Source organism: Bactrocera tryoni, chromosome 5 (assembly GCF_016617805.1).
Source record: "Bactrocera tryoni isolate S06 chromosome 5, CSIRO_BtryS06_freeze2, whole genome shotgun sequence".
NCBI lineage: Eukaryota > Metazoa > Arthropoda > Insecta > Diptera > Tephritidae > Bactrocera > Bactrocera tryoni.
In genome coordinates, this window is record NC_052503.1 from 72950196 (window position 1) to 72961814 (window position 11619).

An 11619-nucleotide genomic window follows, 5' to 3' on the forward strand; every position below is an offset into this window, starting at 1 on the left:
TAGAGGTACAGTAGAATGTGGAAATATTGCCACATTATATAAGTATAAGGAGATCATATAGGATTATGACCGGACCCGTTTAAAACGAACTTTTACGATATGGTTGAAGTTAAAAGGACTTTGTGATAAATATCATATTATTCAGACATGGGCTGAGGCAATATTGAAACTTTTTTAATATATTTTTAATTAAGAATTGGCGTTCCGGAAATATCAAGATTCATTGACGTACTAATGGATCCTAATACCCCCGAAAATATATTCAAAATATGGAGAAAACTGAAAGAAAGAAGCATACATCCAAAATCGAATATCAAAACCAAGAGTTTGATGGACAAAAAGAGGGTAAGCTCTAGGCTCTGTTTAACTTAAGGCGTTTTTAACATATCCAAAATTTAGAAAGGCTACCTAAAGGTTGATAAAGCCTTAGCTTACCAGTATAGAAAATAATTGGGCGGTTTTCAGAAACATTCGTACGAAAAAGAAGTATAATACCACACATGAATGCAACTTAGTTAAATTGTAGTCAGGCTTGACGTCATCGAAAAATTTGCAATTAATGTTAAATTATCAGCATTGGTGGCGACTTTAAGCTACGAGCTTCACAACGTAATACGTTTATAATTACGGCAAATTTTCGTGCGACAATCGAAATCGAATTTGTTTGTGGCAAGAATATTGAAAATGCATATCTGCGCTGTGCCCAAGCGCTGGCGTACGCTTTACATATTCAATTGCCTGCTCATTGAATTAAGTCGACATTAATGCATTTGCGCAGCAACATTTGGGAATCCCTGCCAGCTTCACTGCTTCTTTGTATTGTCTTTTGCGACTATGGCGCTATGGCGGCACGCTATCAAGGCGCAGGTGAGTCATGCATTTTAATGAATTTGCCAATTAATTCATTTGCATACAATACAGATGCTCTGCATATTTGCATCTCGCAACACTTAGCACACACGCACACACACACTCAGCTGACAATCATATCAGTTGAATAGTACACAACTTATATTCATATGCGCTCTATTGACACTGTCTCTCACGCAGCACGTCAGCGTGGCGTACGCTTTAACGCCGCCCATATGACATTTAACCACGCCTATGTGCATAATGTCAGCACGGACCTAACCGATGGCGCCTTGAATATCGAGATGTGGCTGCTGCGTGATGTGGTGCCGGGCTTCATGACCAAATTCGATGTATTCATCAGTCTGTCGGCGGATAAGAAGCGCTTTCAGAGCATTTTCGCCTACAATGTGGACTTGTGTGGACTAATGAATAACTTGTCGCGCATTACTTTGTTGCGTGCTTGGATGCTAAATGTAATTAAATACAGTAATCTAAAGCCGCATTGTCCTTTGGAAGCGGTAAGTGGCGTTTTTTTGGTGTTCCGAAGTATTTCTTTTGTGTGCAGTTTTAGTAAAACCATTTTCGTTTAAGGGTCACTATTATATAAGGAACTTTACGGTAGAGAAAGGCAGCATACCAGTCTATTTGCAAGCAGGCGAATACCGCATCGTCACGCATCATTACTACAAAGGGAAGAAGAACAAGAAAGAGATAAAAGTGGCTGACTTCCAGGCCGATTTGGAGATCGACTGATTTTAAAGGCTGTTCCAAGAGCCTTTTAGAGAACGGAATTTTAATTGAATAAATATATACCGTTATTTTAAGATACCGAGAGATTTTACTTTCTTAGGCAGGATACCTAAAGTTGCAGTTTGAGTCTTAGATCGTTATTGCAACTGACTCGTGGAATAGGGGTATGCTGAGACTTGAGTTTTGAATTTAATTCCTTAGTTAGACTGAATAAAATCGAGGATTGACACAGACAGAATCGTTTACTGGACAGAAACCGTGAGTGAGGTACTGAGAGCAGTGGCGGATCCTTGATTTCTTTGTGCGAGGTTTTTCTTTTCTACAAATTTGTAATGTTAATGTTACTTCGACCCAGAGCTCCGCCACTAATTGAGACATTATAAAGTTGAAAACTTTGACTAATCCAGGAGTTAAGAATGAAGTCGATCCCAAGACAGAAATTGATAATGAAATAGGCAGAGACAGAATTATACTCTCAATACTACGAAGCTCTAGACTGAGGCGAAAGCTGAATACAGTAGAGTCTGTGCTACCCAATAAGAGACCTTAACCTCAAAATAAACAGGACGGAATTCAACTAAGGATAAAACCTTGAAACTAGACCTGAACTTGTAAGACGAAATAAGGAGGATACTGATACTGGAGGTGATGTTTCAGGATTGAAAAGCGGAGCTCAGGCAAAAAATTGTTGTTGAGGCTTCGAAAGATTCAGGAATAGAAAGCGGAGCTTACGTTAAGCCTAGGACTGACATTGAGGCGGTTAGGTATGCTAGGTTAAGAGGTCGCTCCTAGCAATCACTTGGAGAGCTTAGAATGCCTGTCCATTGGCATTCAGGAGTAGAAAGCGAAGCTGACGTTAAGCCCAGGACGGAGATTAAGACTATTATGTAGGTTAGGTTAGGAGGGCAATGCTAACAGGGATCTCACTTGGAGAGCTTAGTATGTGGGTCTATTGTGGTAGCCTTAAAAATCGGTCAAGCAACTAGCGTCCGTTAAGGTTGTCAGCTTTACCACATGAATGAGTATTGGACAGTGTCCTGCTAAACATGTGGTCCCTTGGTCAAGTGATAGAATTCAAGTTCGAACTCGGTCTCACTCCGATGTGAGCAGGGCAAGGGTGCCATCCCAGCAGCTTTGCAGTCGTCAGCGACTCCGCTAAAACCAGGTGCCCAAAACACCGCCACGAGTAGCCTCTGCGACGCAGTGAGCCAAGATTGCGGCTGTAAAGGAGACAGAAATCAAAAACGAAGCTTGGGTAGAGACTGCGACTACGGCTACGGCTGAGAAAAATACATACTATAATTGCATAAGATTGAAACGGCATGATAATAAATATGCAAATATTCAGACTTTTGCGATTATTTTATTGTTTCATTTCATTCTCTGAACTTCACAAGACAGTAGCTTCCAATTGCAGTTCGAACACGAAATCCATTTTTTTCTTCTTATACTGTCCGTAATAAATAAGTGCGATTATTTTGTAATCACCAGGATAAAGATATTTGGGAAACAATGCCGGCTCCAATTGCCAACCATTCAAATAGTAATGATCGGGATGGAACGGACAATTCTCCATAAAATTACCGTACTTCAAGAGGCTGCGATACCAACTCTTAAGAAAGTGATCTTTAAGCGCTATTATCGTGCCACAAACATCGATATCGAAATCGAAAAGTGACTGATAAATCTTGGAATTAGCGATGCGCAGTTGAAATTCCAGATGACAGCGTACACCGGGATCCAAACGCTCAGTGAGATGGCAGTCATTAAAGACCGTGCCGTTAACGAGCTGGGTGGTGAAGTTCGAGAAATAGCGCGTGTTGAAGCGTGACTGTACCGACTTGAAGGACAGCTGCGTGATCTGCTGAGGTTGAGTAAGTTAACGAGAGAGAGTGAGGGAGAGAGGATTAGAGAGTGTGTAGGTAAAAAGGTTAAGAGAATGTGAAGAGTTTAATGAAAATTACTCACGCCACTTGTAAATCGCGTAAACTCTGTAAGCAGCAATAAATTGAAAATAAAAGTGATTACTTTAAGTCTTGAACTCATTTTGAGGTCTGCGGAAGATTTTAAAATGGCGGTGAATTTGAAATAATTTGAAAATAGAAAAGTAATTAAATAAACTAGCTAATTAGTATCGGCAAAAAGTAGATTTGATGGTGTGGCTTAGGAGAGGTATTTTAAAAGAGAAATACTAATGGCTTTATAATAATACACTGTAAAAAATAGTGCCGCAGTTCAAGCGCTGCTATTTTTTGAGTGTTTTGTTTTTTGTGTATTTTTCTATTGCGAATATATTTTATCTATTTTTTTACTAATTTTAAACAAAGTACATACATTCTCGTGTAACATATTAGCATATATAATAATCATTATGATTGCATTTTTCTAACTAGCCACTAAATACACGCCAATTAAACAATGACTGCGGCATAATTAGAATTAATGAGGCGTAAAAACTAATATTTGCTGGAAAAAATTTTCAAAAACTATTTGAAAATAATTATTTGCATTCCACTAATGTAATGAAAGCCATGCAGGCGCGCTTGTGTCGGAAAAATCAATTACTTTTTATAGCGGCTTTGCTTTTAGCGCTGCGCGTAGAAAGGAGCCATGAAGGAAAGGTGTGTAAAAAGAGCAGGCATTACTAATAAAATTATATTGCGCACAAAAAAAATTCAAATTAATTATTATTTTTTTATTTAAAAAATTTTTTTTCAATTTTAAGTAAAGACAAAATATTTTAAAGAAAAAAAAACTTAAAAAAATTATTTTTATTAAAAAAATTTGTAAAAAATAAATTTTCTTATAAAAAAATATTATTTATTTAAATGCATTTCCACTCTTTAAATTTTCCAGCAAAACACGGCACTGTACTTTCGCAGCATTGAGAAGAGCTACAATCCGAAATACGTCGACAGCTTTGCCTGCAACATCTCTACCGATCGCTCGACCATTAGTACGTCATTGAATATAGCAAAAAATGTATCTGTGGATTTCTGGATGAAAGTAGCCATAGCATTTAAACAACAAGCTTCGAAAAAATATCGTTCGATTTTGTCGTTCAACGTCAATTTGTGCGAGGTGCTACGCAACGAGTTCAATCAGCAGGGTTTGGTGCACTTGTGGATAAGGAATTTACAGAAATATAGTAATATGCCACGCACTTGTCCGTGGAAAGCGGTGCGTTAAAGCCCAAAATAATACGCTTTTAATTATTAATGTAGTAAGAAATTCACTTTTTATGTTTTAAGGGTTCATATTACTGGCTTAATTTGCGTCCAGAAGCGGGCACTATACCGAAATTTATCTCTGCTGGTCTATTTCGCATCGATACCCAATTCTACTTGAAAGCCTTAAATAATGAGCCATTTACAAACGTCACAATCGTTTTCGAATTGCATCGAGATTGAAATCGAAATCATAATATTGAAATATAATATTGAAAATTATATTGAAAAAAAAAAATAATAAACACCATTTTTCTGTCTAGCAAGCGATTATATGTTTTATGTGATATCAACCAGTTGGGAATTGCATACGCATGTTCAGCACGAATGAAATATGTCCTTAAGCAGTTAATTTGAAATAATTAAAATTTTTTACTGATATAAAATGTACTTAGGTGTCTACTGGTCACAAATGTTAGGTTAGTTTAAGTAAATAGGTTGATTTTTAGTGGTACAATGAATAATCTCACTTGGAGTGCTAGAAACGCTTGTCCAATGTGAAGCTCAGAGCGCCTAGGTACGAATAAAGAAGATCGTCGCATATCGACGAAATGCCTAGCACATGCCACAAATTCACTGAGACGGCTAATATCAATTTCGCCAATTCGTCGGGTTCGTAAAACGGCCACAACTGGGCTGCAACTCCCAATAGGCTGCGATGTCTTCCACGTAAAACTTGGTGTGGACGGTTTATCCGGGAGGAACAAATTCATCGGAGTTAACTGACCAGCCGCTCGTTCGTTAGCTAGTAACGCCCTCTACCGGGTTCAGTCGGTGCGCACACGCTCCGAAGTACAGTCGCAACGAAAGAAAATCAGTCCTATTACTTTCCAGACAAACCCTGTATATATGTTGCCATCTTGATGTCTTCTGCTAGAAAGACACTACAGTAGTCTGGTAGTTTGAAACAAGAGTTGATGCAGAGCTCTCGACAGAAGACCCCTCTTCCAACCTTATCTTTGGGCTTCGATCAACCCGTGAAAAAGCTCCCGGCACCTCTAACATTTCACTCGTTATATTGTTATGGTCCGTTGGATTTGGAATTTGGTGTTTCAATTAGAATTCTGTTAACTGAACTCATCTAAATTAGGTATTGAATTCTTAGTCAATTAGAAATTACTCGCTAATTCAGCAAATCGGAGCCAATTATAAATCACTTAGCACAGTCATTATAGGCCGCACTTTAATATTTCAGCTGAAATTATTAAACACTTTTTTGATTCCTTGTCTAACATATCTACCGAAATCGCTGATCTAGACTCGTGTAACGGAAAGTAGCGCAAAATGAGGACCATACACATATTTACGGCAATTCTCTGGTATTTGAGCTGCAGTGAACTGGAAGCGAAATCTGTGAGTTCCTGCGACATATTCATACTCTCTTAAGCCTGCTCGTATATTTTCAATTCTACTTTTTACATTTTGTAATAGAAATTACGCTATCTTTACTACCGCAACATAACCTATACCTACAATCCGAACCACTTTATGGCTGCGAATATCTATACCACAGAGGAAGATCAGGCTGTACAGATCGAGGTTGCCATATCGCATAATATCACCAAAGATATTTGGATGGAATTTGTAGTCTCGATGAAACCGTTCAATGCTGACAAATTTCAAAACGTTTTCAATTTCAATTTGAATGGCTGTACCCTGCTGAAACGTTCCTCCGGACCAGGTGGCTTCGATGTTGTAAAGAAATGGACAACGAATTTATTGAATTCTGGCACTTCACCTATATCTTGTCCGGTCATGAAGGTAAGTTGAGAGTTATTAGCCGTCAGTTAACTGCTGAGAGTTTGAGAATAGTTGATTGCACCTCGAATGGAAAGCGAGTAGCGGAAAGTAAGAGAGAGATAGCTGTCATGTAGAATTTTCAAACAATTGAATGCCTAAATGCCATTTTTGTAATAATTTTGCTGTAATCTATATTCTTATCTTTACAGAATAATTATACGTGGACAATACTTCCGTCGAGAAGATATGGAGTTTACATTCTACAAATGGAAGGATTTTATCGTTTGATTTTCAATGTGTATTTGAAGCGTTCCAAGCGTACCGAACTGTTGATGAATACGAGCACTATTTCTGAACTCATTTATAAATACAAATAAGTGGGGTTATGTGCAATAACATTAGCAATTATGCACTGAATTCAAATTAACATGACAAATAATATTCCAATTGATTATTATTTGATTTTAAGTGACTTCACAAAAATAAACTTCAGCAATTTATAAAAAATGATTACCAAATTTGAATAACGTAGGTTAGGTTAAAGAAGATGTCTGAAGGATCACTGCAAGCTGGAGTTCACATTTCAACTGCTGTAGACAGTGCTCTGTTTTTTGGACCGACCCTCAACCGGAGTTAAAGGAAATGCTATGTAAAAAATTCCTGTAGTTGGATATCAGGTAGCTCTGAACCTTTTGGAAATCTGCTTAGGTGTCTCATTTCTATTTCGGCTTTTCTGTCAAGATGTCTGAAAATATGAGGCCCGAAGTGTTGAGATGGCCCTGGCTGATTTGTTCTGAGGCTCAAAAATCGAGTAGTGAACCATAAAAAAGCCAACGGAGCTCCAACTCGTTCTCATTCCACAGTTATTGAGACCGAATTACCTGTCCTCGTAAGCTCTTGAAAACCCTTATTCAGAGCGAAGGCTGTTCTAGAACCAGTAGTGTAACCTTGTACTAACTCGATGCCAGAGACAAGTAGTCAATACAACCTTTCACTAGTATTGGCTTACAGTCAGTGAACTCAAGGCTGATATCGCTGCCCTACTGTCGGGGTGGATAGTAACCACTCTGAAGGATACTACGTTCAGAAGCACTATTTCTACAGCTACCTTTATGGCAACCATCACAGCTTGGAAGGCGCTGCAGTGGTCAGGAAGCCTAAACCTGGAGCTGATGGAAAGTTAACGGCAGTACAGTCCTCCATCAACTCATTCGCGAGCTCTGATTCATTCGCCAAAAGGCTTACCGCTCATCTCATCTAGTGAGTCCTTGTTTCCATGTTTCCGTGGTATGTGAGCAGAAAAGCGACAGCCAGAGCTAGGCTCGGCGACCTGGTAGTCATAGTATTTTTGAAATGAAATCAAAGTGTTCCATCCGAAAAAAAGCTCACCGCCCCTCGGGTCTAGTGGGCCCTTTACCTACATGTCTCCCTTGAAGGTATCTGAGCAGAGAAGCAACAGCCAGCGCTGGAATCGGTAATCTGGTTACCTTATTCAAGTATTTTTGGAACGAAGCCAAAGTGTGCGAAAGTTTCTAAGTGCCCTGGCTCATAGATTCTCTAAGCCAGAGGGCAGTTTTCGCGGCTATAGATTTATCTAGTTGCTATATTTACGGGTTATATTTTCAGTAAGGCATTTAGTGATATATTTGGTGTGGATCGTAGAGCACCAGAAATATTGATAAGAGCAGTCCGTTGAACAAGTCTTTTCTAGTGCCGTCCATCGAAAAAACATACCATAGAACATTATAGGTTTAACTACGGTTCTACAGAGCCAAAGAACTACATTTGGTGAGGGTCTCCACTTTTTGCCAATGGTTCTACTTCAGAAGAACCCCTCAAATCCGCAAAAAAAACTTTTTTTGCCCTTTCAGCAATGTTAAGTTCCCACGACAACTACCTGTCTATGATGAACCCTAGATACTAGGTTCTAAGAGCCAAAGGTGGAGGTCTGCACCTTTTGCCAATGGCTCCCCTGCAGTAATACATGGCAAACGATATCTTCGTTGTACTTTCCGCGATGTTGAGTTCCCACGAGAGCTACCTATCTATGATGCGCCCTAGATACTTAATTTAGCAAGTTAGCTTACTTTACCTGCAATCAAACCTTTCAAGATTGTTTACCCAAAGACAGTTTTGCGAAAAAGCGTATAGGGGTACTTTGAGGCAAGATAATATATCTAATATTTGTCAAAAAATGTGTTGTTCTCAGCTGACAGAAGACAGAAAAATATGCTTTAATATCAAGAAAACTAAAGATTAAATGTAGGCCAGAAATGGAACAAAAAAGTGTTGCCTACCATTAGGCACAAATTGTTGCCTACATTTAGGCTATTATTTGATATTTATGAATACAATTACTATATAATATTTTCTGAATCATTCTGCTGAAGAATATTAATATTTTCGTAAATTTTTAATAGGTTAAGTTTATATAATTGAATATTTTGCTTATTTACCTTATTGTTTTTCATTCTTGAAAGTTATATGTACAGACTCATAGATATTTGTTTACGTTTTGCTTACCTGGAAATACAAAATTAAAATTTTTTAATATATTTTAAGTAAAAACGTAAAAAAAGCATAAATATGTACTTAGTAAGTGAACGAAATATTTGTCAATAATAATAAAAATAAAATTTCGCCGACGTGAACATTTCGCTTTAAACATTTTCCTACAATTCATGTCACTGTGAAGTTTAAATGGATTAAGTGAAAGGATATGCAAGACGGAGAAACTCTTCCAAAACGAAAATAGAGAAATCGACAAGCTAAGTCAAAGTCAAAATCACAGCCAACTGAGACAGGCTGAAGGCGGAAAGAGATTACGAGTGATTGAAAATAAAGACAGGGCGCAGTTAAGCCAAGAAACATGCAATGATAAATAGTGGAGCGAGTAAAGCTCTGCAGCTTACGGTGCGGTGAGTAGAGGCGCGTGCTGTCGCAGAAAAAAACCGCAAATAGAGTTGCAACATTTTCGGTAGGCATTGACGCTGCAGGCGCTCATTTGGAATGCAGGACAACGTGTCTATGTTTACATTGCGGATGGAGCGTTTACGCCGCTGAACCGTTGTACGTTGCATGCCAGCAAGACAATGGCTCATGTAATGCCAACGAGCAGCGTGTAGCAAAGGCAAAAAACATCAAGTGACACAAAATGCATAGCCGATTGCTGAAATATTTTCACTAACTCTACTAGATACATACATATAGGCGCACTGCAAAAGCCTTTTATTGTACCGTTTTTCCGCCTTTCCGCTGCCCAGACAAGCGATTAGTTGATTTCGTTTGGTCAAGTAGGCGACCAAATGCGATTTACCAAGCCGATAGACACTCGAAAAATAGTTTAGCTCTACGACAAATGCAGTGGATATATAAGCTTTGCTAGGTTGGCTTTGGTAAGTGCGGTGTTCGGTAGACCAAAAATAGAACAACAAGCATATATACCGCCACGAGGCGAATACAGTTATATGTTTGATTACATCTGAGTTGAGGTTTTAATGCCACTCAGGCGTATTTACACTTTAAAGGGTGTCAGGAAGTGTTGTGCAGAATCGAGATGATGAAGAAGCAGCAAAAGTTTATTGTCTTCAATAATTTTTCATATTTTGTAGCGAATTTCAAGTCTGGGTAGCAAACAACCAGTTAACATGGGTTCAAAGTCTCAAATATCCTTTTTGGGAGCAAAAACAAAACGATCATATCTTCAGCAACGGATTCAATTGGTTTGAAGTTGTCCATCGTTTCCCACAAACACGACACAAGATCTTAAATAAAAGGTAATTTTGGAAAGCAGAAATGACAAATAACTGCGAGACTCACTTGAAAACGTCTCCTTTCGTAGCATTTGAGAGTGTCAACGATCTTATAGGCGTTGAGCTAGTAAAAACCAATTATGGACTAGTGTATGTAAAGAGGTTGAAAGAGTTTAAGCTTGATTTTAAAATCCTTAAAATACTAACTCCTGCATTGGTGAGCTTTTAAAAAGCTTTAGGGATATGACTTTGGGCAGCAAATGGGTATCATCAGTTCGCTTAGAACTCCATTTCCATTTCTGGGAGTTTTTTTATATTGGGGGATTAAAGTTTTAGAGGTTTCAAGCCTCCGGGTTATCAGTAACTCGGTTCTACGGATGAATTCAACAACGGCGTATCATCAGTTCATTCATTTAGGACTTCTTTTTGCGTCGGTTACGTTCGGTTATGCTTTAAAAAGATAACCCTGGCCGATCCAACATATGGGTATGATCAGTTCTTTCGCTTAGAACTCTCTTTTTTAGTTTAGGGAAATTTTTTATGTCGTATATTTTGTGTTTGTTGAATGCTTTTTGCGAATTTCAAGCCTCTTCCTGTGATAAGTCTTCTCTAACTGAGTTTCTCGAGCGGAAACTCGGAGAATTATCAATTATTTCACTCAGAATTTCTTTTCGCTTTGGTGGTCATCGGACATGTTTAAAAAACACAACCCTGGCTGACCCAACATATGGATCTTGAAATAGAGCATCTTCTTCATATTCGATATTTTGTGTTCACGAACTAATTTTTGGGTTCTTTCAAGTCTCTTCCGGTAGAAAGTCTTCTCTAACTGGGTTTCTCGAGCGGAAGTTCAGAGAATCATCAATTATTTCTTTTTGCGTTCGCGATTCTTGGGTTCAGGTCCGTTTCAGTTACGGAGACCCGACTGTCATCGGTTGCGTTGCCAATCATCGGACACGATAATCCTGACCGATCCAACATATAGGTATATTCAATCCTTTCGTCTGAAACTGCCTTTTGAGTTTGCGGATATTTTTATAACGATCGAGCCTCTTTCGGTTCTAAAGTCTTTATAATTCGGTTCACCGAACGGACGTTCCGAGAACCATCAATACTTTCGTTTAGCACTTCTCTTTGCATCAGTGGTCTTTGGACGCGAATCCAACACCGTGGTGTCATCAGTTCTTTTGCTTAGAATTGAAGTTTTGGTGGTTTGGAGCCGTTCCTCGTTACAAGTTCTATATATATATAGTCTGGTTCCACGGGCGGAAGTTCCGAGCTTTAAAAAGATAACCCTG

At 38.6% G+C, this 11619-nt stretch overlaps 4 protein-coding genes across 4 annotated transcripts; 3 read left to right on the forward strand and 1 right to left on the reverse strand.

Moving 5' to 3' along the window:
* Positions 1–1184: 1184 nt before the first annotated feature.
* On the forward strand, positions 1185–1616 carry LOC120776369. Its single transcript, XM_040106948.1, has 2 exons — positions 1185–1370; positions 1444–1616. Exons 1-2 carry the CDS (start codon positions 1188–1190, stop codon positions 1603–1605), a joined length of 345 nt encoding a protein of 114 aa, XP_039962882.1. The 5' UTR covers positions 1185–1187; the 3' UTR covers positions 1606–1616.
* A 1376-nt stretch (positions 1617–2992) lies between these two features.
* Positions 2993–3951, reverse strand: LOC120778411. Its single transcript, XM_040110194.1, has 2 exons — positions 3937–3951; positions 2993–3463 (listed from the first exon to the last, which is right to left on the reverse strand). The coding sequence occupies exons 1-2, from the start codon at positions 3949–3951 to the stop codon at positions 2993–2995; spliced, it is 486 nt and encodes a 161-aa protein (XP_039966128.1).
* A 173-nt stretch (positions 3952–4124) lies between these two features.
* Positions 4125–5012, forward strand: LOC120778412. The gene is made up of 3 exons (XM_040110196.1): positions 4125–4223; positions 4459–4782; positions 4854–5012. Exons 1-3 carry the CDS (start codon positions 4125–4127, stop codon positions 5010–5012), a joined length of 582 nt encoding a protein of 193 aa, XP_039966130.1.
* Positions 5013–6113: 1101 nt separating this feature from the next.
* Positions 6114–6946, forward strand: LOC120778413. The gene is made up of 3 exons (XM_040110197.1): positions 6114–6182; positions 6261–6590; positions 6779–6946. The coding sequence occupies exons 1-3, from the start codon at positions 6114–6116 to the stop codon at positions 6944–6946; spliced, it is 567 nt and encodes a 188-aa protein (XP_039966131.1).
* Positions 6947–11619: the final 4673 nt, after the last annotated feature.